This window comes from Nilaparvata lugens, chromosome 5 (genome assembly GCF_014356525.2).
Source record: "Nilaparvata lugens isolate BPH chromosome 5, ASM1435652v1, whole genome shotgun sequence".
NCBI lineage: Eukaryota > Metazoa > Arthropoda > Insecta > Hemiptera > Delphacidae > Nilaparvata > Nilaparvata lugens.
Window position 1 is genome coordinate 32242638 of NC_052508.1, and position 27611 is coordinate 32270248.

The 27611-nt window shown below is 34.9% G+C and overlaps 1 protein-coding gene across 1 annotated transcript; it reads left to right on the forward strand.

The window, feature by feature from the left end:
* The first annotated feature begins 4715 nt into the window (after positions 1–4715).
* On the forward strand, positions 4716–27611 carry LOC111064244 (vacuolar protein sorting-associated protein 54). The gene is made up of 5 exons (XM_039429450.1): positions 4716–4974; positions 8159–8339; positions 18829–18981; positions 25141–25285; positions 26333–27611. The coding sequence occupies exons 1-4, from the start codon at positions 4716–4718 to the stop codon at positions 25262–25264; spliced, it is 717 nt and encodes a 238-aa protein (XP_039285384.1). The 3' UTR covers positions 25265–25285; positions 26333–27611.

Genomic DNA, 27611 nt, shown 5'->3' on the forward strand with positions numbered 1-27611 from the left:
ACCGAAGGGCATTCGTAAAAATTCGTAATGACCCGTGTCTGTAGAGAATGCAGTTTTTTCAATACTGATAGGATCCATTTCTATCTGATGGAAGCCAGAGAATAAGTCTAGGGTAGTGAAGTACTGTGCTCTTCCTAATTTGTCTAGAATATCCGTAATATTAGGAAGTGGGAATTTATCGTCTACAGTCTTAGAATTCAAACCGCGATAGTCAATTACAAGTCGAAATTTCTTTTTACCAGAAGCATCTTGTTTCTTTGGAATGACCCATATTGGTGAATTCCAAGGTGAATTGGAAGGTTGAATTATTTTTTGTTCCAACATTTCATCAATCTGTCGATTTACTTCAGTTCTATAGATTTCAGGGTAGCGATAACTTCTTGTATAGACCGGGATTTCGTCGGTGGTTCTTATGATATGCTTTATTTCATTCGTGAAAGTCAAAGGATTTCCATCAATGTGAAATATATCTGAGTAATCTTCGGCATTCATATGATTGGTTCTAATTTTTGATAGATCGATTTTGTTAGTTTTGTGATGGAGTAGATTCAAATTATTGCATGCATTATGATTACGTAACTCACTTGGATTAATACAATAAATTATAGTTTTAAAGCGATTCGACTGACATTGGTTTGTGAATGGTAAATTTCTTGTCTGACGTAGTGGGGTTCAAAATAGAACAATAGGCTTTGTTTTCTTTCACTTTCACCAGACACTGAGGAATTTCAAGTCCGGAAATGTTTTTGTATGATACTATAGCTTCACCTTCATTCATATTTTCAATTGGAATTTCTATAATGGATTGAGTTCTAGCTTGTATCAGAAATGATTTTATTTGTGTCATTTGATTTTTGGTAGGGTTCGTTGGCTTCACTTTTGAATCATTTTCTTCAGCGTTAAAATAATAAATAGGTAGTTTCATTCCATTGAAATCAATACTGTCATTAATGAAATCCAAATTTATTTTAAGTTTTTTCATATTGTCAAGTCCGAGAAGAAGGTTAAAGTTTTTATGAAAATCAAAAAGATAGAACGTGTGTTTCGATTTTCCTAATAAAGAAATCTTTGTACTGTATTTCTCTTGTGAAATACCATGCGCTGTTGCTACTTCAAAAGGGTCTTCTATCAAGTTTTCTTTGTAACATTCCATACCTATGAAGTTCTTCACGAATGACCTAGTGCTTCCTGTGTCGATTAGAACTCTAAATCTTGTTTTAGGATCAATGAAGTAGGGAAGTTCATTTTTGTCATCTTGTAAGTTCATAATTGAAAATTTCTTTCGAGGCTCGTATCCTCTAAAAAACACTCTGATTCGGTTTGTTCGGCTGGCTGGAAATACGTTTCATTTTCGTTTTCAACGGAGAGCTGTTTGAATTCGTCTGATAATTCTTTCTGAGCGGTTTCTCCGAAATTATTATCAAACTCATCATTTTGCATTTCGTCAAGACCTGTCATTTGAAACAGTCTTGGTCTTTTTTGGGGACGATTGTTGATTGAGGAAATGCTCATTGGCGTTGGTTGATACGAATTTTGGGGTCTTGGTTGGTTGTAGTTTGGATTTTGAGCTCTTGGCTGATTTGTGTTGAAATACTGTGGTTTGGGTTGATTGTTTTGACAGACCTCAATGTTGTTGAGGTCTGTTCATGTGTTGATTTTGGAAGTGTTGATTTTTGTTTTGAAAGAATTGACCTTTCTGATTTTGAGTTTGATAGAACTGTTGTCTCTGAGGATAGTTTTGCATTTGATAGCTGGGATTACTTTTGTGTTGGATTTAAGTGTTAGGCTTTTTCAAATTAGAGTGGTCTTGAAAGAAACCAAATTTGAACTGGAAGTCGTTGGATAGCATGTTTAGAGCACTGTCCAATGAACTGGGATTTTTGGTTCTCATGAGAGACCCGAGAGGCTCTCTTAATCCTCTTAGCAATATTCTAAGTGCTAATCCATTTACATACTGACACATGACTTCTGATATTGTAGGTTGTTTGTTTCGGAAATACGAGATCTGTAAATTCAGAAGTTTTTGGATTCGTTCATAGAATGAAAAGGGTGATTCACCTGATTCTTGTTTTAGTTCAGCCATTTCAAGATTGAGAGTAAAGCAATCTCTCTTGTCCATGTAACTATTGATCAAAACTTTTCTTACGTCAGGCCATGCATAAGTGTTAGAACTAGTAACAATGTCAAGAGCTGGGCTTTTAATACGGGCAAGAATAGTAGAATGCAAGTATTCGTTTTGGAAATCATCTGGATTGGCAGTTACGTAAAATTTCGCTACAAGTTTGTCACAAATTGAAATAAAACGATTTAGCATAGTAGGCTCTCCTGAATAATCAGGGATCATGTCCAAGAATTCTTTCTTAATGGTAGGTACAGTTTGGGGATTGGTTGCTTTATCATTGTTGGAATTCATGGCTCTTAGTTATAGATAAAATTACAAGAAAAAGAAATACGAAAATAGTAAGTTAAATTAATATCATCCAAGTTTGTAAATCACAAAAGTTCGTTACTCACAATACTAAAATCGAGTTCATCTTGTCACAGTCCCGGGTTGAAAGTCTCCAAAGGTGGAAGTCCTTAGAAGTTGAAGTCCGTAGTAGTCTTTAGAAGTTGAAGTCCGTGGTAGTCCTTAGAAGTTGAAGTCCGTTGTAGTCCTTAGAATTTGAAGTCCGTAGTAGTCCTTAGATGATGAAGGTCCTTGGTTGTCCTGATATTGAAAGTCTGTTGCTTTTTCTTGATTCAATTTGTAGATGAAATACGGTATTGTTAACACTTTACTATACTGTTCACTTATTTTATAATTTTTTACACTTGTCCCGATATTAGGTGACTGAGTAAGAATATAATTTTGCAATTAACACTCACGAATTTTAATAATATAATAGTTCACCAACTTATTCAATTTGTTACGAAGTTATTTTGATGATTGTTCACTTATTTAAGTCCCAATGTTAGGTGACTGATACAACTTTTAGGTGACTGATACAACAAGTTCATGAACACTTCATTAACGGTTAAAACCGAAAAACCAAATTCTCGTTTTTGAAGTGTCCTACCGACTGCGCCAGTTAAGATTGTGATTAATCAAATAGTCTTTTTAAAAAATGAATTTATTTGTTAACCACATATTACAATAATTTTATATCTCACGATAGAGCTCCTTCCACTATGTCCGCTAGCTTGGAACTGACTACTAAATACAATGTTACCTTCCACTACAACTATGCTACATCAACAATAATGAAATGAGGAGTGCTGACTATATAAGTAATTAGCTATATAACTTATATATATATATATATATATTATATATATATATATATATATATATATATATATATATATATATTATCACTAATACATGAGAAGTTGAATTTTCTTGATGGGTATAATATATTTGAGATAGAATTACTATAAATAAGATTCAACAATTATGGGATGACTTGAAGCACAGCTAACTACTGCAGTAGGCAGTGTAAAAATTGACAACCATGGCGTCCTATCATTGAAAGATTGACTACCATGGCGTCCTATCATTGAAAGATTGACTACCATGGCGTCCTATCATTGAAAGATTGACTACCATGGCGTCCTATCATTGAAAGATTGACTACCATGGCGTCCTATCATTGAAAGATTGACTACCATGGCGTCCTATCATTGAAAGATTGACTACCATGACGTCCTATCATTGAAAGATTGACTACCATGGCGTCCTATCATTGAAAGATTGACTACCATGGCATCCTATCATTGAAAGATTGACTACCTTGGCGTCCTATCATTGAAAGATTGACTACCATGGCGTCCTATCATTGAAAGATTGACTACCATGGCGTCCTATCATTGAACAATTGACAACCATGGCGTCCAATCATTGAAAAATTGACAACCATGGCGTCCTATCATTGAAAAATTGACAACCATGCCGTCCTATCATTTCTCAATTGGTAATAAAGCCAACCAGTTTTATTATTCCCTCTAACTTCTGAACGTGACTATAATCTCACGTTATAAATTCAGTGGAAATGATAGGACTACAGTGCTGTCGATTCTCTGTTACCACCTTCTATATTACATAGCTGTAGCTAAGTTATTCCGGTAACTTATATTAGATTGGATATTATCGCGGATTCCTTAATAATGATCAACTCTATCTCAAATTCATTTATTTTATTCATCAAACAATGTACCTTTACATGATTTAGTAATACATTGGTCAAGCAAATATATCTTCTCATGATTTAATAATCAAATTCTATTATTGAAACCAAATATTTTGGTAGTTCATTATCTTTCTTCATAGTCAACAGACGATTTGGCAACAGTGCGGAGGTAGAAAATGATAGAACTACCTGCTTTGTCTAATGACAGACGAGGATAGCAACAACAATGTTAATCAGGTGCGCTGATAACGTGAATCTCACTATACTTTAGTGACTGGCTTGTCATTTTCAAGTAGGTCGATTATTATTATTATTTTTAAGTATGTCGACATGCATTATTACCTGTCATCTTATTTTCTATTCCATATTCATTAGTGAAAATGTGTATTGCATTGACTTATTAAGAAAATGAATGATGAATAATAATATGACTAATGGTAGCATAGGATACTATTCTTGCTATCCTCAGTCATTTAGTTATTGGTCCTTACTCGTTGGTTTCTATCTCATAGTGATTGGTGAAAATGTGTATTGATTTATTAAGTAAATATGACTAATGGTTTATTTTGTGAGCGCGAGTACTGCGTGCGGGCAGAGGACATAGGTGTGACGTCACACTCGCTGCTGCGACACCTGGCTGACCTGCTGCAGGTGTTCAACTCGAAGAGTGCTCAGCTGGTGCTGGGAGCTGAGGCCGTCTCCGACAAGACCGGCCTCAAGAAGATCACCAGCACCAATCTGGCACTCGTGATGCGCGCGCTGCAGCTGCTGCTCTGGCTCGTGCCCCACATACAAATGCATTTCCAAAGTGCGTCAACATTCTATTCATATATAATTCAAGCTGTTGCAGCATTGAATTCTCTCTAATTTGATATATGATTTCACACTAACGCATTTTCCTACAACTGTTGCAGAGGCTTTAGTGTTCAGTGTGAACTCTTCATTTTTACAACAATAGACCAATTGACCAAGGAATTTGTAGGGAATGTTCTGAACACGATTTTCGACTTTGCATCTTTGTTGGGACCAGTTTGGGGGTGTTTGTTTTTTGGTCACAAAATTTTACAGATACTTTAAAGTTTGAACTTTTTTTAATAGTTTGTAATTGATTAAATTTATTTTTAAAGTATATCCAGATTCAATAATACGTGTTTTTTGTTTACATTGGATTGTAAATTGCAGTGTGTAATTCAAAAATGTGAAAGTGACGCATAACCTAGCCTAGCTACATGTGGACTGTCGTATAAATTAGAATTGAAATCGTTTTGGGTTTATGTCTGTGGTACTTTACTGGAGTTTGTCTTTTGTTAAATGATTGATTGAATGCAATCAATGTTTGCATCGCCAATCTAGGCAATGAATGCTCAAAAAAGGGTATAGAAGGAAAAGTTAGGAAGACAATTTTTAAACCTGCAGTCTTGTTTAGGGTAGTAAGGAGGTAAATATATCGAAAGTTCCCACACCAGTGCCAAGGGGGTAGAGGTGGTTAAAAGGTATCATTTTTTGGTTGCTGGTATATACAAGGTGCGGCAGTGAATCGGGCGATTATGAAAACACTGAAAGTAATTTAAAAAAAGAGATTTATTAATTTAAAATATACCAAATGAAACTTAAACAATTACAATTATTTAAAAATAGCATTCCGAAGATGTCCTCCATTTTGCTCGACACATTCCATCAATCTTGTGCGAAGGTTATTCATCACATTTTTAAGTGTGGCTGTATCAATTCGTATCATTTCTTCGCGAATCCGTTCTTCAAGTTCCCGGAGATTTCGAGGCGGCTGTGATTGAAAAACACGTGATTTCAAGTATCCCCAGACAAAGTAATCACATGCAGAGAGATCTGGTGATCTCGCTGGCCACGAAATGTCTCCGTTTTTGGAAATTAAGTGATTGGGAAATAAGCGTCGAAGAACAGTAATTGAATCTCTGGATGTGTGGCAGGTAGCTCCATCTTGTTGGAAAAACATGTTTTGGTAAACAGGATTACGAACTAATTGAGGTTGAAGAAAGTGTTCTTACATTTTAACATAGCGCAGAGTATTCACTGTAACTGAACGTTCATTTACGTCCTCAAAAAAATATGGTCCTAAAATAACCCTTGATGAGATTGCACACCACACTGTCATTTTAAGACTGTGAAGCGGCTTTTCGTAACTGAACGTTCATTTACGTCCTCAAAAAAATATGGTCCTAAAATAACCCTTGATGAGATTGCACACCACACTGTCACTTTAAGACTGTGAAGCGGCTTTTCGTGTATTCTCTGTGGATTTTCTCGTGCCCAATACCGAAAATTCTGTTTGTTGACGAAACCTGAAAGATGGAAGTGCGCTTCATCACTCATCCAAAGATTGTTTACAAGATCTACATTGTCATTCATCATGTCCAACATCCGATTACAAAAAGCAAGACGGGATGCGTGATCACCATTATTCAGAGCGTGCACTAGCTTAATTTTATATGGATAGTAATGGAGATCGTTGTGTAAAATCCTCCTCACACTGCGATCAGAAATGCCAAGTGAAATTGCGTGACGTCGAGCTGAACGGGTCGGACTTCTTAGCATAGCCGTTTGCACCTTGTCAACGTTTTCTGGTGTACGGATATTTTTTACGCGTCCAGTTCGTTTCTTCAGTGTTGAGCCTGTTTCTTCAAAGTTCACAACCCATGTTTTAATTGCATGGGCAGAAGGTACAGAAATGTTACGCGGAATGTTAAAATGATTGCGAAATGCTCGCTGCGCGGACACGTAACTATCATTATTTTTATAATAAGCTTTATTTTTTTTTAATAAGCAGTGCGTACGCTCGTTGTGCACCGCTCCACGATTCCATCGTTGGCAGCCGCTACAAGATGGCGGTAGTCGCGTTCCCCTACCACGACAACAATTGACTATTTGCAGTGTTGCCATGGTAAGGCAGCCGCTATAAGATGGCGGTAGTCGCGTTCCCCTACCACGACAACAATTGACTATTTGCAGTGTTGCCAAATCGCCCGATTCACTGCCGCACCCGTTATTATCTTGAAAACGATGTATTTTACGGTCATGACTATTCTATATAAGATTAAAGCTTACATAATTTCCTACAACTTTGTCTATATATTTTTTACTTTTCGAAATATTTGCTCTTAAAGGTGTGTTATTTTTGAAAAAAACACATTTTCCTAAATTTTTTGCTGACATAACTTTTAAAAAATTGATGAAAAAATCCATGCTGATTATGAGCTTATAGAGCTAATAAATTCTCCAATTCAATGTATTATTTCACAAGTTTATTTATATTTTTATTTATTTATTTATTCGTGGACAGAATCACAAATCATTTAAATATGATTAGGAAGGAACAACAGGCTCGGCCCAAATCTATTTCATTCCCAAATTTTAATAAATTAATAAAATGTCCAAAAAATAGGTTATGTTTCTACTGTGAAACATTCAAGTTCAATTTTCGTCCAAAAAAATATATAAGCTAAACATTTTGAATTTAGAGAAATTAAAACACCAAACTATATTTAAATATAACACTTAATTATCATTTCATATTGAATTAGTCAAGTTATTTTATAAAATGTTGAACCCAAAAATACACACAACTTCTCTCACTAAGCACAGCTGTTGAATTTTTTTAAGTTTCGCACTTACTTAAGTAAGACGCATTTACTACTGCTGCAGCAGCTCTATGCTTCAGTGTTGAGTTTGAAATCTTCAGTTTTGCAAAAAAACGGTAGACCAAATTGACAAAGGAATTTGGAGGGAATGCTTTCCCTAAAATAATTTTCAAGTTATATGCGAGAAACCAAAAAATGGTAACTTTGAATCTACACCCCACCCTTAGCACATGGGGTAGGAGTGGGGTCTTTTGATAATTATGTTTACCTCCTTAATACCCTAAACAGAACTGCGAGGTCAAAAATTGAATTGAATTTGAATAGAAGAAAAATGCAATATTGTTGGTGTGATGAATGTGTTGCTTTTGCTTTGCTCAGGGTTATTACCGGAAAGTACAAAGATGAGTGCGCTGGATCAGGTGACGTCACAGATGAGGTCGCACGTGAGAGACGTGCAGACAAAGCTGCATGCCATTCTCGAGCCCATCATCACAACCGAATTGAGGCTGTGGGAGGCCAAGCCTCCTGTTCCATCCAAACCATTTCAAGTCATTTGCAGGTAAACGTCTCCAATTATCATTGTAAACTCTAAGGTTCAACTTTAAGAAATTTATATTGATTTTAAATTGGTAATCAATAATTTTGATGTAAAGTGGACTGTATTGAATAGAAAAGAAACAAGTGATATCTCTACAGAAACAAGTACATGCAATGAATATATAAAAGAACAACTCACCGAAAATCTGCAGAGTACCTAATGTAATATTTATATTATTGAGCTTACAACTCCCAGGTAAGGTATTCAGGTGTCCCCGAGGTAGGAGATGAATCAAGGATGGTGAAAAGGCAAGCTTAATTGTCATCTACTGTTGGTAAATTCGGCTTCCATCATAAAACGTTGCACATATATTTCTGACGAGATATTTACAATGTCTTTAAAGACTATAGATCGGTGAACTTTCCAATCGAAAAATAATAGTTTAAAACTTTCAACTAAAGGGAGTTTGGCAAACACTCTTCCAAACGTAGGTTTATGGTGTACGATTTAACACTAACGAAAAAATAATAATTTGAAGAACGATTTTCTTCTGGGAATGATCGACGAAAATTACCAATTCCCGACTCGAGGCAAGCTATTTCAAAGCGAGACTGAACTGAAAGAAAATAGCCTACCGGCTAGTGAGCGCGACGCACTCAAGTGAAAGAAATACGAACTGAACGAGGAGCGCGCGTCCAATTCAAAAACGAAAAATGAAAACTAGAGCTGGCTCCAACATCCCCCCCCGGCTGAAAAGCTATTTTCAGACAAGGCTAGAGAACAAAGAAACGAAAAAAACAATGAATAAACGACGAAAGAAATAAAAAACAAAACAAAACGAGAATAAAACCAAAAATGCAAAAGGAAAATTATTGAGTAGGCAACGGATACAACTTTGTAGCCGGCCTTTTGAAGCGACCATTGGCGCACCGCACCATAGCCACTCGAACGACACCGTCAGCACCGGGAAATACTTCCTCAATCACCCCCAGATGCCATTTCAACGGTGCGACATTTGGTTGATCCACTAGGACGATTGTACCAACCGTGAGAGGGGTGGAATCCTTACACCATTTCACACGGGTTTGTAATTCGTGTAAGTATTCTTTGCGCCAACGACTCCAGAAAGACTGAACCATTTGATTGACTAATTCAAACCGATCCAATCGATTCATTGGACGATCTTCCACATTTAACATAGGAAGGTACTTAAGAGGTGTCAAAGTGAGAAAATGAGCCGGTGTGAGGGCGAGGGGTTCACTCGGATCCGCGCTCATTTGACATAACGGGCGTGAGTTAAGTACAGCCTCAATTTGAACTAAGACAGTGTTCAATTCTTCGTAAGTCAACAACTGGTTACCAATAACTCGAAACAGGTGTGACTTTACTGATTTTATATTCGCCTCCCAAAGACCGCCGAAGTGAGGTGAACCTGGCGGGATGAAATTCCACTCAATGCTATGATCAGCAAGTTCATTCTGGAGCAGGTTTTGATATTCCTTGGAGTTCAGCATCCGTGACAATTTTATTAGCTCATCATAGGCGCCGACGAAGTTGGTACCATTATCGGAATACATGACCTTACAAGGACCTCGTCGAGCAAGGAAACGGCGAAAAGCTGATAAGAACATTTGGGTCGATAAGTCCGAAACTAATTCAATGTGAATGGCTTTAGTTGCCATACAGATAAAAAGACAAATGTACGATTTAAATATGAAAGGATTCCGACGCCTGGCCATGGTGATTCGAATGGGTCCACCATAATCAACTCCACATTGGACGAATGGTTTAGACGACAGAGTTCTACAGGCTGGCAGATTGCCCATTTTCGGCGGTGTAAGAGTGGGACGATAGTGAAAACACTTGTTACATTTTCGTACATGACTCCTTATAAGGACACGGGCTGATAAAATCCAATATTTTTGTCTCAAAATAGACGCCAATAAATGAGGTCCAGCGTGACAGTGCTTTTCATGAAAATAATCAATCAAAAGCGTGACCAATGGATCATTTTTCGGTAATATAATCGGATGACAGCTGTCATAATTCAACTCAGAATTTTGTAAACGTCCACCCACACGAATAATATCATGATCAAGAAAGGGTGACAGTTGTTGAAGATGAGAAGTACATTCTTTCCCAGCTTTCAATTCCAGTAATTCTTTCGAAAAATGAATTTTTTGTACAACTTTACACAAATGTTTTTCCGCCAAATCGAAATCTAATTCATGAGGTTTAGGCAATAGACGAAGTACTTTCAATATTAACACCATGATACGCAATAGACGTTGGTAGTTGGAACAACGAGCAATTAAAGATGAATCGAATTAATAGATGAATTCTCCGACTGTACTACAGTGACAATTGAGTGAACCCTGACCTCAGGTAGACACTCTATAGGTTCCAGATCGACCTTGACGGGCCAATCACTCTCTTCTAACATTAGCCAAGAGGGGCCAGACCACCACAAATCATGATTAATTATTTCAGAAGGGGATAAACCTCTCGAAATGGGATCAGCTGGGTTTGAATTTCCTGCCACGTGTAACCAGTCGTTGATAGGACAGTCTTGAATTTTCGTAACTCGATTAGCGACGAAAGATTGCCATCTGGATGGACAGCCCCTGATCCAATGTAAGACAACAGTAGAATCCGATAATGCAACAACGCGAGTCACGTGACAACGAAGGCTCAAAACAGAGACAACAACCTGTATTAATTCAGCGAGCAAGAGCGCCGCGCATAATTCAAGCCTAGGTATGGATAAAGTCTTAGATGGCGCGACCTTTGATTTAGCGCACAACAATGTGATAGTTGCAGGTTGCATATCCATTTGAGATTTTATGTAGATCACACCACCATAACCTAAAGTCGATGCATCACAGAAACCAATGACAGTAATTTTCGAATCATTCATCACTCCTAAATGACGTGGTATGAAGAGATTGGACAATAAAGGGAACTCCTTCTGACATGTCTCCCATTGAAGCGCAATAGAGGGAGGTACTGAATCGTCCCAATCAAGACCAGCATTCCATAATTGTTTAATTAAACATTTAAGAAACAAAGTTAGGGGTGACAAGAGTCCCAAAGGATCGAAAATTCGTGCTACTACCGATAAAATGTGACGTTTGGTAGGAACAGACTGATTAGGATTCACTGAAAAACAAAACGAATCACTACCAGGTTGCCATTTCAAACCTAGGACAGCCAACAAATTTCCCATCTCGAAATCTTTAGACAAGGCCGATTTTTCATTGGACGAAAATCTCCATAACAAACGCTGAAATTTGCGACACGATTCATCGACAAGAATCTGTCTATACATCTGCTTTATATCAGCAGTTACAGCGATAGAAAATAACCGAAAATTGACTAACAGAACGAAAATATCCGTTTGCAACTTGGGGCCGATATGAAGTATATCATTCAATGATACTCCAGTAGTAGTTTTCGCGCCTGCGTCAAAGACAATACGCAAAGGCGTTGATTGACTCTGAGTTTTGATTACAGCATGATGAGGTATAAAATAACCACTTATATCATTCTGATTTTTTATCAATTCCATGTGTCCTTGTTTGAGATTATCCAAGAGGACATCGTGATACACTAAACGCATGTTTGGATCACGTGCCAGTCGTTTCTCCAAACTGATGAGTCGACGTTCTGACATAGCATAAGAATCACCAAGACAATCAGGGGATTTTGAAAACGATAATGAGACAACGAATCTACACGAATTTTCACGACGAACGGACGATGCAAAATCCTTCTCGCATTCCAACTCATCAGCAGTGAGTTGTTTTCCTACATCTGGAACGCTTTCCACTTCCCAAAATTTTCGAACTAACTTATCCAACGGTGATGTTAGACAAGTCATCAAACACGTTGAATTTTCTGAAGATTGAGTTAAAATAGGGGCTCTACCCATCAAAATATAACCGAAAACACTTTCCAAGGCCATCAAATAATTCGAATCAATTTCCACACGACCATTTCGGAAAATATGGGGCACTAATTCAGCTCCTATAATAGCGTCAATTTCGCTGGGAATGTGATAACTTTCATCAGCAAGTCGAAGACCAAACAAATTTGATAATTTAGAATTATCAATTTTACTAGTGGGAAGCTGTTCCATGATTTTTTCGACAACTAATGGTTCAATGGAAAATTTAACACTAGAATCGAGTCGAGATTGAAGCGTGACAAAAGTACGACCAAAAACTGATTGCGAATTTCCGCCAAAACCATTCACAATTAATTGGAAAGGAGAAATCGATAGTTGCAATTTACGACAAAGTTTACGAGTAATGAAATGACTTTGACTAGCTGAATCAACTAAAACTCTTATTTTGTGCAATCTACCTCTCTTATCAGGTACCTCGACTTGAGCAGTTGATAGTAGAACACTATACGGTGCCGACTTCGAATCGATAGAACAACAGGTAATAGTATTATTTTCTACCTTTTTCGCATCCGAATTTGATGACGAATTTGAAGCATTTCCGAAATGTAAAAGCGAATTATGCTTCTGACTACATTCCTCGCAGTTGGAAGAAGTACAATCTTTACTACGATGGGCTGGCGAGAAACATTTCAAACAGCAACCCTTCTCCTTAACAAAACGAAAACGGTCCCAAGGTGATAACTGACGAAAAAGACGACAATTGATCAATTTATGATTTGTCATCGAACATTTCAGACATTCTGATATTTTTACCGGTGATTTGGTCACTTGCGAATTCGATTGAACAACCAACACTTTGGATTTTGGTATTGGTTTCACTACTGGCTTGCATTGTTTAGACGATTCGTCATGCGGTAACGATTTAATCTGCCTTTCGATGAATGAAACAAAATCAGTATATGTGGGATCATCCTTAGTATGAACTGAAGCTTCAAATGCCTTTCGAGAAACAGGATCTAAAATTTTCAACGCTTGGAACAGAAATATTGCATCAGATACATCTTCACCTCGTAGGCGTTTTAAAGCAGTAATTGAACCACAGAACTGATCGACTATAGAAACTAAACCTGCACGAGACTCAGATTTTAGACAATTGAATTCGAAAATTTGTTTCAAGTACACATTTGAGAGTGAGCGGGGGTCATTGAACCGCTTAATTAATGCATCCCAAATAATTTCATAATTATTAGCAATAGGTGGTAGATGACGTGAAATATTAGCCGCTTCTCCAGATAGTTTGGACACCAGATATTGGACCTTTTGTTGATTTGGAATCGATTTGTTGTCATGAATCATGCATTTAAACATTTCGTAGAATACCGCCCATTTTGATTGATCTCCGTCGAACACAGGAATTTCAATTTTCGGTAAAATATTAGACGAATCCTTATTGGAAGATACAGGTTGAGCCGGGGTAGAAACACTAGGTACAACCTGACTGCGTTTTTTCAATTCACTAGCAATTGCTTCCATATGTTCGAACATTTCCATATGTGAACTACTAAATTTGGGTACAAATTCCGGGTCTTTTTCCATTTCAAGCTCCTGTATTTCCATTTCAACAGCTTCATAATCCTGAACAGTTTTAAGAGTGGAACTATAGAGAATTAGAAATTGTTTAGCACTAGCTTCTTCTTTTAAAGCCTTTTTCGACAAATCGAAAGTACGTTGAATACGATAGAAATATTGCTCAAGTTTAGCTCGTTTGAGCTTTAACTTCTTTTCACTCATGATTGGATATTGGAAAGGTCTTAATGATTTTCATTTACTAATTTTCGAATAAAATTACGAATGCAACAATGAACGATTTTCATTGATGATTCAAGCAAGCAAAATGATAATGTTAGTACAAATTGAACAGAGAAAGCTCAATAGACGAAGCAAGCTAAGCGATAACGTTATCAGCATTGCAAAGTAACGGTTCCGATCGGACAATAGAGATAAGAGTGAACCAACTTGATCGGCTCAATTCATAATGTACAAACAGGTTTGAACCCTAGCATGCACAAACGATTTACAATAAAATTGGATAAGTGCTTGCCAAATATTTGAATAAAAAATAGCCAATAAAATCTGGCCTGGATGACCAGTGTAAACTCTAAGGTTCAACTTTAAGAAATTTATATTGATTTTAAATTGGTAATCAATAATTTTGATGTAAAGTGGACTGTATTGAATAGAAAAGAAACAAGTGATATCTCTACAGAAACAAGTACATGCAATGAATATATAAAAGAACAACTCACCGAAAATCTGCAGAGTACCTAATGTAATATTTATATTATTGAGCTTACAACTCCCAGGTAAGGTATTCAGGTGTCCCCGAGGTAGGAGATGAATCAAGGATGGTGAAAAGGCAAGCTTAATTGTCATCTACTGTTGGTAAATTCGGCTTCCATCATAAAACGTTGCACATATATTTCTGACGAGATATTTACAATGTCTTTAAAGACTATAGATCGGTGAACTTTCCAATCGAAAAATAATAGTTTAAAACTTTCAACTAAAGGGAGTTTGGCAAACACTCTTCCAAACGTAGGTTTATGGTGTATGATTTAACACTAACGAAAAAATAATAATTTGAAGAACGATTTTCTTCTGGGAATGATCGACGAAAATTACCAATTCCCGACTCGAGGCAAGCTATTTCAAAGCGAGACTGAACTGAAAGAAAATAGCCTACCGGCTAGTGAGCGCGACGCACTCAAGTGAAAGAAATACGAACTGAACGAGGAGCGCGCGTCCAATTCAAAAACGAAAAATGAAAACTAGAGCTGGCTCCAACAATCATTATTAAAGATTGCTTTCTTTCAACAAATTTCAGTTATTTTTTTATTGATTAAAAACTATGGGTCCCAACTGGAATAATCTTGAAACTTTAATGTAATAATTTTAAACAATTTATTACACAAAAGAACTGGGAATCATTTAATAGTGTTTTAGATATTTTATTAAAAATGGTCCTCACAGTGAGATCTTGCACAATGATATGAGTTCCTAAGAACATGTCTTGTGCTTACTAGGAAAATGCACTAAGACCAATTTTTCCAAACTTTGATTTTTTATTAGTTTTTAATTAATTCTATAAACTATGAATGTTTAATAATTTATTATCAAACAAATGAAGAATATTTAATTTCTTGCAGTATGAAATTATTTCTTTAACATTCGTTTCACAGTAATCACTCTATAGAAGCGGATTTAAATGGATGACTAGGGAGAAACCGACCACATAACTGAATCCATTATATTGTTGCGGGTTTCTACACTAATAAAACACTAGAGCGATTTATACTGATTAGATTTATTACTTACTTGCTGGCCCGGCGAACTTCGTACCGCCAAATAGTTAATGCATCTCTTGACAAACTTTAGCTGGATGCACACCTGAGGAGGCTCGATGCGGCATTTTTCATCCAGGTGCTTCTTGCTCATTGGTTTGAATAGAAGAACTTACACACACTGAATCGGGCATGGCGTGGAACGGAGTGATAAGGCAATCTCCATTAGATCAACACTTTGTATCACGCTTATGTTTATGTTTTTAAAGAGACGGATTCAAAGATCCAAAGGTTCAAAGAACCTCACACGTTAACCAAAGCTCATTGTGTGTCCATGGTTTTAGTTAATTGTGCAGCAGTTTGTATTTTATGATATAGTTGAATTCAGCTTGCTGGAAAATTGAATGGTATATCTCCTTTTGCTGCTGATTTTTCCCTGCATATTCTAAATTTACAGCATTAATTTACAGCATTTCGAGCTCTACGACCCAAGTTTGAACGTCGTCGTACGGCTTTATTATTAGAATAGATTTAGTGGAACAGTAGAAATAGTCCAGTCAATATAGACATAAAAATGGGGATGTGCTTGCAATTTATATTGTAGTTTTGATTTTTTAATACATTATTTGGGTACCTAAGAGAAGTCCAGAACCAATTTCTTCATATACAGAGTGGCCCAAAAACCTCGTATTTTCGGCTCATTTTCCAGTTTTCAGCTATTTCTGCGAGAAGAATGAAGTGTAGTACAATGTAATCTGAGCATTGTGTCACAAGTTATAAGTGTTTGAAATTTTGATCTTTGAGGTGTCCTTAAGCGCGCCTCTCCACTAGGAAATACTGAAATAAAGTGCTTCTAACGGGTTATTCTTATAGAACATAATCTCATGAACTTATGTCATTGTGCGAAATATCAATGTGAGGACAATGTAGTTGGTGATGATGGTTGAAGCTGAAAATTAGGTGTTTTTCACAATACAAGGAGCATTGTTGTCAGGTGTACCTGGAAATCTATATGAGATAGAGCGCTCTACCAGATCTCAGATTGTAGAGCACAAAAATATGCCCAGAGGGATTTTGAATTATACATCTAAATGGTAACAATCGGAAGATATTGTTGATCAAAAACTAAAATTCATCAAAATTAATTTTTTCTTCAAATTTCACTCATTTTTGAAAAATTATAACTCTGTACTCATTGAGAATGAGAGTTCCGAATGATCTCATTTTATTCAGAATTCTATAATCTAGAAAAAAGGCGAGAACAGATTTATCTGTCCGATTATGAGATTTGGCAGAAATAGCTGAAAACTGGAAAATGAGCCGAAAATACGAGGTTTTTGGGCCACTCTGTATCTAGCACAAGGAAATTTTGCATGAAGAAATTGGTTCTGGACTTCTCTTAGGTACCCAAATAATATATTAAAAAATCTGGTGTGGCGCACTCACACAACTTTCCTTGCAGTTATGAAAATTGATCACCTGACGCTAGTGTTCCCGCGCATCTCAAGTCTACTATTCAAAGAATAAGCCAGCTGGTGACAGGACAATAACGCTGCAGACAAGTAAGGACCTTAAGCTCCAAATTTCAAGTCATTCCGTTAATTGGGAGATGAGATATCGTGTACACAGACGCACATACACTCATACACACACACACACACACACACACACATATATATATATATATATATATATATATATATATATAATATATATATATATATATATATATATATATATATACAAACAGACCAATATCCAAAAACCACTTTTTGGACTCAGGGGACCTTGAAACGTATAGAAATTTGGAAATTGGGGTACCTTAATTTTTTTCGGAAAGCAATACTTTCCTTACCTATAGTAATAGGGCAAGGAAAGTAAAAATCAGACAATATAAATTGCATGCACCAATGTATATAGTGACTGGACTAAAAGAAAAAAGAAAAAAAAACAGATCTACCGACGGCTGTTGGATGACGCAATGTTTATAACAGCTGATTTTTATTTCTGTGTGTGGCCAGCTCACAAATCTTCTCTCATAAGGATTACATGTAAACTTTGAAGGACCGTAGGATCCTAAATTTGAAGGATCATAAATTTGATAGGCCATAAACCTGCTCCTAAACATAACAAACACAACTAAAAAAATCATCAAATTCGGTGTATACATAAATAAGTTATTGAATGTTAAAATTTGAGGCTCGATTTTTATTTATATAGATAGAAGATAGATTTGTAATTATAGATAACACTAAAGCACACGGAGGTTAACTAGAAACTACTAAAAACTGATAACCACCTAATAAATTACACAGAATTATCACAAACTTACGTAAACTAATATATCATATCTATACTAATATATTTATCTCATATTTATTTTTGGACGAAAATCACTCCATCACAAGTCTGTCACGATAAGAGAAGAAACGAGCAATACCACTGTAGTTTGTCAACCTACTCCCAACTGCAACACGCGCCATTTTATAGGCTTGGCAGAACAATCTAGAAGGTGGAGAATACTGTGTTAACTTCTCATACAAAACTCTCCGGAAGGGTCTGGAGGTGTGGCGATCCGACCAATCGCAGTGCATGGAGCTTGCCAGAGACTTCTAGATTACGCTTGCCATTGGTCGATGGCTCCCCTCATCAAAACTGGAACACACTAGAACAATCCAGAAGCCCCCCTGCATCCTCCATGTTGTTTACCAGAAATCCCTCGCCTCCTGCCATCCTTCTAAAGGCCTCATCCATAACACTATAATCCAATAGTTAATGTATGCCTCACCAACAAAATTAGAGTGCGTTCAAGTCTGTGCCTGGTTGGTTGACTGAGTCCTTGTCAAGCTTCTATTGATCAAGGTTATTTCTGATTCTATTCTATTGTATTAGACGAGCTACTCATCTCGAAATTATCTCACACTATTTTTGAATATAATCTATAATTATAATAGTAATATAATAACAGTAATGACTAGAAATATTCACGAGATCCTTTCCAAACAAAATATAAGCGCAAATAGATTTAAAGTGATGTGAAAATACCAGTAAATACTCACGACCAGGTAGCATTAGCAGACTGAATGGTACATCGTCTTAGTCGTCTCACAGATGACTAACCTGGCTAACCTGCCCGGAAACTTTAGTCCTATTTATAATAATTGGAGGATTATAAAAATGTATATTTTTCTGATAGTACTCTTATCAATTATTACTACTTTACTATTTATTTATATCTGTATCATATATTTTTGTATTCCAGGCAGCTAAGAAAACTCTATGAGGCAGTTTCAAATGTTCTAGCTGAAGAGCAAGTTGCCGAATTGTACAAAAATATAAATAAAACATTCAAGGATGTGCTAAGAGAGCAACTAATTAGAATGAATATTGTAAATAATGGAGGACCCCAACACGGGTAAGAGTCATCTGTAGTTTTCACTTATTTTATCTATAAGTGGTTCATTTAACAAACCAATGTTTAAGTTGGTTGAATAACAACGATTTCGCTCTAATTTTCTGTCAATTAAACCCATAACAACATGTTCACATAATGAATACAAGAAGATAAAAGCAAAGATAAATATCAGTGAAAAGTTGAATATTGAAAAAACACCAAAAAATTGTAGGAGAGGGATAAGACAAGAGGAAGGAGGGGGATTTGTGCAACTAGTGCACAAAGTGACAGTTTGCTGCACCGAAAGAAACGTTTACGCACGAGCCGTAGGCGGAATGGTTTCTTGAGTGCAGCAGAGGAACGTTTTTCACATTAAATTTTTCCTCCAGTTACCATTGAATATGAGAAGTGGTTGATTATGGGTAAAATGATGGCTGAAATCCGTCAAATGTTTGTCGGTATAATTTTGTTATTAATAACAACTCTAATTTATTTTAAACTTGATAATCCAATTGAAAATTAATAATCGATAATTTATTCAAATTAAAAATTAAATTAATCCAATTAATTTGAATAAATTTGAGTAAATCTTAATTTCTAAATAATTTTTCAACCAATCAATTGATGAATGAAAAAAATATCATTTGAAATAATGGATAATTAATAATATTAAAAATGTATAATTTAATGAGTTCTCATTTTTATTTATTTGAAAATCAGAAAAAATATAGATAGAACAAATTCGCATTCAAAATACATGCCGTCAATATCAACAGCTGATTGGGATGGCTGCTAGATAATACCGGTATGCAAAGTATTAAGAGTACACAAAGTAATACTTTGCGCACTAGAGCGGAAAAGTGATTCTTTGTGTTCTGTAATCAGTGCAGGAATGGTCACTTTTCAAGGTAACTGTAGGAAAAATAAATTACAAACTGTCTCACTCAAAATTGATCTTACAGTCATGTCAGGTACTGAAAATATCATTTTTCCTACAGTTATCTTGAAAAGTGACCATTCCTGCACTGATTACAGAACGCAAAGAATCACTTTTCCGCACTAGTGCACAAAGTGATTACTTTGCATACTCCAGATTTGCAACATGACAACACAAAATTGTTGGTGGGTTATATGGAGGATTAGTGCACGAAAAGAAAAATTAAGTTGGTAACAATGACTGTGGTTAGATTTAGATAAGAATCAGTACAATGGCTAACCTACATTTATGATAAAATCCTAATCTAGAAATCCAAAACAAGAATAATGTTCATATAAATCATAATTGAATAATCATCATTTACGAATTCTCATCATTTAATAATAAATAATAGTTCTTTTCTATTGATAATTATTATTTCAACTGCAAGCAATGAGAAAAGTAGCAAATATACATTATAAAATTTGAATTTTGAGGTTAAATAATTACCGTTTGATATCCATATAAATAAAAATAATAAAATACCTAAGAATACTACAAAAATATTCTCTGTTGTCTATGTTATTTTTATAAATATTTTTCAGTTTACTTTGAGCATTTTTTTCGGTAATTTAAGCAAAAGTCTAAATTTCTGAATCCTGTTTCAGTACTTCTTAGCTGGATGAACAAACTTAGGTACACGTACTTGTCGGTTCAGCCATCTTGTAGCCATCCCAATCAGCTGTTGGCGTATATTTTGAATGCAAATTTTCTGTTCTATCTGTATTTTTTCTGATTCTTGAATGAATAAAAATGAGAACTTTGGCTGAAAAATTTCAACTTCAATTGGATTATTAATTTTTAAATGAATTAAGGTTGTTATTAATAACAGCATCACACAGACAAACATTTGATGGATTTCAGCCATCATTTTACCGATAATTACCCACTTTTCATATTCAATGGTAACTGTAGAAAAAATTTTATGTGAAATACGTGTGAAAAGTTTCTCTGCTGCACTCAAGAAACCATTCCACACTGGTCTATGGCTCGTGCGTAAATTTTTCTTTCGGTGCAGCAAACTGTCACTTTGCGCACTAGTTGCACAGATGAATATTTCGTAGAATGGACGTTCATGCTCAGCCGTTTTTCTTTGTAGATAGATATATCACAATCATGTTATCATTACGAAATTGCGTAGTATCGTTACAGGTTCATATCGTTGAATAAATCAAATAAAATCGTAAAATAAAAAAAAAAAAAAAAAGAATACAGTTATATATTATTATGATCTGAGTTTCAACATGATCAAAAAAATTAATTCTAACTCAAGAACCGCTAGGCATTCTTATAATAAAATCAATTATTGGTTCACTCCGGAGCTGAAAGAGCAGAAAAATAGGTTGGACTTTCTGTATTTTCTTTCTAAAACACACTTAGATTATAGATATATGTATATTAGAGAAAAAAGTTCCTATAGACTAATGATAAGAGAAGCAAATAAAGTAGCAAACAGAAATATTATAGAAAATTCTGAAAATAAGTCAAAAATGTTGTGGAACATTGTAAATAAAAGTAAAACAAAAAGAGAGGAGTTACCGCAAATAAATATATCTCCTGATAATTTTAATAGCTTTTTTGTAAATACAGCTGAAGAAATTAAGAAAAAACTTAGAGTATAGTAAGCTACTATAGAGTAACATCGGCTGAACTATTAGAAAAGAAAAATATTCCTGAAAATATTAAGAAGTTCCGATTCAAACCTGTAACAGAAAATTGTATCTTGGAAGTTGTAAAGCATATGTCTACAAAGAATAGGAAGGACCACTATGGACTGTCCAATGCTCTAATAAAGAATATTATCAATTGTATTCTAACCCCGTTCACATGCCTTGTAAATAAAGTCATTGCGGAAGGGAAATTTCCCACCTCACTCAAAATCACTAAAGTAATACCGGTTTTCAAGAAGGGTAAACATGAAGATATTACAAACTTCAGGCCCATTGCTATAGTTCCTATTTTTTCGAAAATAATAGAAATTCTGCTTGGAAAGCAATTTTGCAAATTTTTGGAGGAGAATGACTTGCTCTGTAAGACTCAGTTCGGTTTCCGAAAAGGCCTATCAACCACCCATGCTCTGATTAAATTGGTGGAGGAAATTCTGGACTGTTTTGAGGAGAAATGTTCTGCTGCTGTATCATTCTGCGACCTCAGTAGAGCTTTTGAATGTGTTTCACATGACATCCTGTTAGCAAAATTGAAGCACTTACAGATTGAAGGATTAGCACTGGATTTATTCTCCAGCTATTTGCAGGGCAGAACTCAATATGTATGTGTGGATGGTAAAAGCTCGGGTACTTTGTCTGTTAAGTGTGGAGTATCTCAGGGCTCGGTCCTGGGTCCTTTGCTCTTTATTATTATGATTGATGATTTGAGCATCAATGTCCCATCGAAAATAGTCTTATATGCAGATGACACCACAGTTCTCAATAGGCATTCAGATGACACTCAGGCTGTGGCACTTTCTGAATCTAATTTGAAGGTAGTTCAAACGTGGTTGAATGCGAATGAGCTGCTTCTCAATGCAGATAAAACAACAACAATCACGTTTGGGCTTAAAAGTAGATCTGCTTCCAATAGCACAAATAATAAGGCTCAGAAATTTTTGGGAATCATTGTAGACCCTACTCTAACTTGGACCCATCACATTGCCAGTCTGAAAAATAAGTTGAGCAGCAGTGTATTTGCCCTCAAACGTCTTTGTGGTGAGCTGGACCAGGTGGCATTCGTCAGGCCTATTTTGGCATTTTTCAGTCGCATATCCAATATGGCCTAATAGTCTGGGGTTGTGCAGCACAAGCGCATGATATCTTTTTGTTGCAGAAAAAGGCTGTCAGAGTCATTGCCAAAGCTCCATTTCGTGAACATTGTAGAGAAATTTTCAAGGGATTGCGTATATCAACACTCTTTTCATTATACATATTACAATGTTTACTGTTCTTGAAAGCTAATCCCGATAAAATGGAGTTGAGAAGTGCTACACACACACATAATACTCGAACAAGTCAATCTTTGAATTTAGCAAGAAGCAGACTCCACAAGACAGATCAAAGCCCCACTAATGCCGCAATCAAAATTATGAATAGACTGCCCTTTGAAATAAGACAACTTAATTACAAAAGGTTTAGAAATGTGCTAGAAAAATTTCTCTTAGATAATCCCTTCTACTCCGTCAAAGAATATATGGAGAAAAAATTATATCCAAGGGATTTTGAAATGAATTAAAAAAAATGTATATTTTTGAATGATGTGTATTGTTGTATATTATGAACTGTATGTAATGTATATTTGAATTTCAATCCAATGTACTACTGTGACTGTTTATTGTAGTGGTTTATTGCCCGTTTTTATTGTGCTGTATTGTATTGTGTTGACTGGCCTATATGTCAAATTGTGATGTACTATTGAGGCTAATAAAGATATTCTATTCTATTCTAATAGATCTTATTCACTTTTAAATTAATATTAATATATAAAATAATAATAAATATTATAATATAGGCTTACAATAATTAACATTCAACTAACTCAATATTCCATTCTAAAAAATAACAATAATTAAAGATATACATAAAGCTGAATTTTAAATTCATACAACATTAATCAATATCAAACCAAATCATTAATTGAATAAAAATAATTTTCTTTCACCCAGGTATGGAGTTCTTTTATTTTAGGCTTCTTCATCAACCATCCTCTTGGAACTTTATTATAGAGCTCATTTCTCAAATATGAAATACAAATAATTGTACTTCTACGGGATAGGGTGCTGTCAACTCTTTCAATTAGTTTGGAGCGACTTGTCTAGTTACTCTTTGAAAATTTTGCATATTTTTCAATTTGAGCACATGTTTCTTAATAGTCTTTAAAATGAACAATTGTCTTTTAGTGAACAGATTGGAATTTTGAAACAATGTGACACTTGGGAAATCTCTTGGATACTTCATTATTGTTTTGATAACTAACTTTTGTAGAACAAATAAAGGTTTTAAAGTTTAATTGTGAACTCTTATCTACCCCAATAATTGCTTGATTTATCACAGACCATATCTTCTTAGGGTCACCTTGAGCTTTATTTATTTCTGATTGATAATAAAAATCTTTTGCTTTTCTAATTATATCTACTATTCCATTTCTGTAAGACAGGAATTTCCTTCTCAGTTCTACATTGAATGGTTCATTTCTCAATTTTTTATATAATCTATCTCTTATAGTTGTGGACTTTAAAATTCCATTGGACATCCAAGGCTTCAAATGTTTTTAAATTAAATTGACCTTTTTAATAACTGTTGCTCTACTGATGCATGTTTTTACATTATTTACAAATTCATTTACTAATGTTTCAATATTTTTATTCACGTCAATCTCCCAATTCATTAAAGCACTCTCCTCTAACAACTTTTCTTTATCAACATTCCTCACTTCAATAAACTCACATGGCTGATTAGATTGAGAACAAACATCTTTTTTAATTGATGCGAGAAGAGCAGTCGCATAATAATCAGTAATTGACATTTCTAAAACAGCAGTTTTTAATGAGTCATTATGTTTAGATTTAGAAAAAATATGGTCTAAACAAGTATTTGAAGCAGGACGAGTTTTTCTATTGACAAAGGACTCAAACCCATGCGAACTCATAACAGACAAATAATCATGCGTTTTTTTTAGAATTACTTAACAGATCAATATTTACATCACCTATCACTAATGAATAATCAAAATTAAAGCATGAACAATTCATATAATTATCAAGTTGTTCTATAAATAAAGGTAAATAACTATTCTTTAGTTCCTGCTTTTTAAAATTCATAAAATTATATTTGTTTGCTATTTTGCTTCATAGAATTTAAGATTTTAAGATTTAATGATAAGATTTACCTGAATCTATGACTTTCACTTCTACTAGTGGGCAGTTGAAAAATGTTACTGTCAAAACTTTAGGCCCATCTCTAATACTCACTCAGCTGTGGGTGAGGAAGCTAAGGAGACAGCATTCTACAATGTCTTAGTGATACCATACCAAGTTTATTGTTAAGATAGCCTAATCAGATAAGTGATAGAGCACAAATTCTTATATAATATAGCTTACACATACACAGTTAGCAGACGCTTTCCCTTGAACTGTCTAAAACCTCCTGAAAATCTTCCACATACTACTCTTGAGTTCATTTTTTCTCATGAAATTGATGATTTTTTATTTTCAGACTAGTCACTTCTGAGCTAATATTCTATCTAGAAGACTTGAAAAGAATAAAAGCATTACCGGAAAATGAACTAAGCCTTAATTCCATGGATGATATTTGGACAAAGCAGCTGGCTATAAGATAGTGACTCTTAAGCAACGATGAGGTAACCACAAATTCATTTTATTTAACTCTACGATGATTTAAAAAAATGAAGATAGAATTTAATACCATTCTTCGTATTCAAGTAATATTTATGCTTTTTTGCTTTCAACAAAGCGCTATTTACAATATTTGGAATATTTTTCATTGAGGAGGTTATTGGACTATTTTTGTGTAGAATAATTATTAAAGCTAGAAGCTGTTCGATTTTGAAGAATGAAATCAATAATGAATTAGTTTCATTTTAATAACATTTCAGTTTTAGCAATCATCTACTTATTACTGCCTGGAGGTGTTGTGCGTAAATGCCGTCGTCGACCACGACAGGGTGAAAATCTCATATTGGGTAGATTTCAATTTGTCTAAATAACCTAAAAGATTCTGTTTGATGGGAGGTTATGCTTATACTTCTAAATGGTAATATGTTGATATCATTAGAAGTTTTCTGATTCTAGAGGTGTGTACAGATATACGCGCCGCGAACATAGCAATTCACTTTTAATCAGATGATGCCAAGCTTTTTATATCTGTATCTTACAGTTTCTATAAAAATACAGATATAGTCAGCTGATTAAAAGTGAATTGCTCATGTTCGCGGCGCGTATATCTGTACGCACCTTTAGATAATAAACTGTACGAATAACGTAAAGCTATTTAATCAGCTGCTTTAGCACATTTGAAGTTTGAACAAAATGAATATCAACAGACAACAATGCAAGTCCTCATCGACGACGGGAGTTTATGCACAAACAAAACCCACCTTGAATTACGATTTCACAGGTATACTCAATGTACCTAGAATACATTTGGTATACTGATCTCTTCTCCCAATTATTGACAGTTACTGCTATCAATATGGTAGAAATATTATAGCTGTCATATATGATGAGTGATTACTATTGATAGCGTGTTTTCTCAATTATGATACTTAAACTTAATGTAATTAAAAACTCTTGTTTTTGGTCAATATTGTTGATATTGTTGTTGGTCAATATGTCTTATATCATACCAATTTAAATTTAAAACAAAGCTGACAATTTTTTCCAGGTAGTTTTACTGTTAACTTGGAGTTTACTGGAGAGAGTTACAGTAAGAACAGTATGGATATGGTGATTCATGAGTGAACGACGATTGCCATCAATGAACCAATTTGCGGGAGAATGAAAATGGTATTGAGAAATTGTCGGTTATCGTATTTTCAACTAGGAGGATGAAGTTTTCTATAAGTGATCATTCTCAATTAGTAGAAATATGTGTGTGATTCAACATCATCTCCGTTGAATGTTATGCAGTGTTTTAGATTAAGTGAAATCAGACTACCGCTGTTCTTCAAAGAAATATTACTGAATAGAGATATTTTCATTATATTTGGTACGTATATTTCAGGCGGTATTATTGAAGTATATTGGAGGAGTGACCATCACCCACTACACAGGATCGCTCATTCTAATTTTGAATCTGTTTTGAAGTAGTTTATATCAATTCAAACTATGAGTTGAAATCATATTTAAGAATTGCTTGGTGAGTTAGTGAATTGAAACAGCTAGACCAAATTCGATATCAAGTCTATAAATTTGGAAGGTTTTTATCAAAATTTGCTATTGAATATCAATTTCTTTAAACGCCAATTCAAAATACTGGATGAATAATTGAATTTTGTTAGATTAGTATTTTGGCGTAATGAATCCATTGAATTCGAAGTAAAGAACTGGTTCTCCATTGAACTTGTTGAATATGAAGTAAAGAACTTTCTAGTTCTTTTAAGAACCCACCTGAACTATAGATTCGTCATGATTCTATAACGTGGCTTGATTAGCAAGTTTTAACTCAGTAAAGGTTCTACTCCAGCAAGAGGAGCAAAACGTATTTAATCATTTTCTGAAAATATTCTCCACATCAATTGAGTTCTGCAAGAGTATTTTCAATATGTGGTTCATGTAATAAACTGAAAGAGACGGAGAATAGGAGAACGAATTAAAATTCATAAGCGTAATCAAAAAGCTTCCTATAACTTAATTGGATTGTGATGAATGAGAGGGAATAGGTTCTTAAAAGACTTTTCAATGGTGATTGCATAGAGTATTCAATTATAGCTGTATGTCGGAAATTGCTTAAGGCTGTGATTTGTTATATATTTTTATCTATGTCGCTGTATTTGTTGTCATTTAATTACCTACGATAATAACTATGAATTATTGTCTAGTCGGATTATTTATTTGGAAATCTTGAGTGTAGCTTCTTGAATATTTCTTTTCACACTCCAAAAATCGAATTCAAATTTCACAAAAATGTGTATTATTTTTACGAATTACAATGATCTATTGTATTCA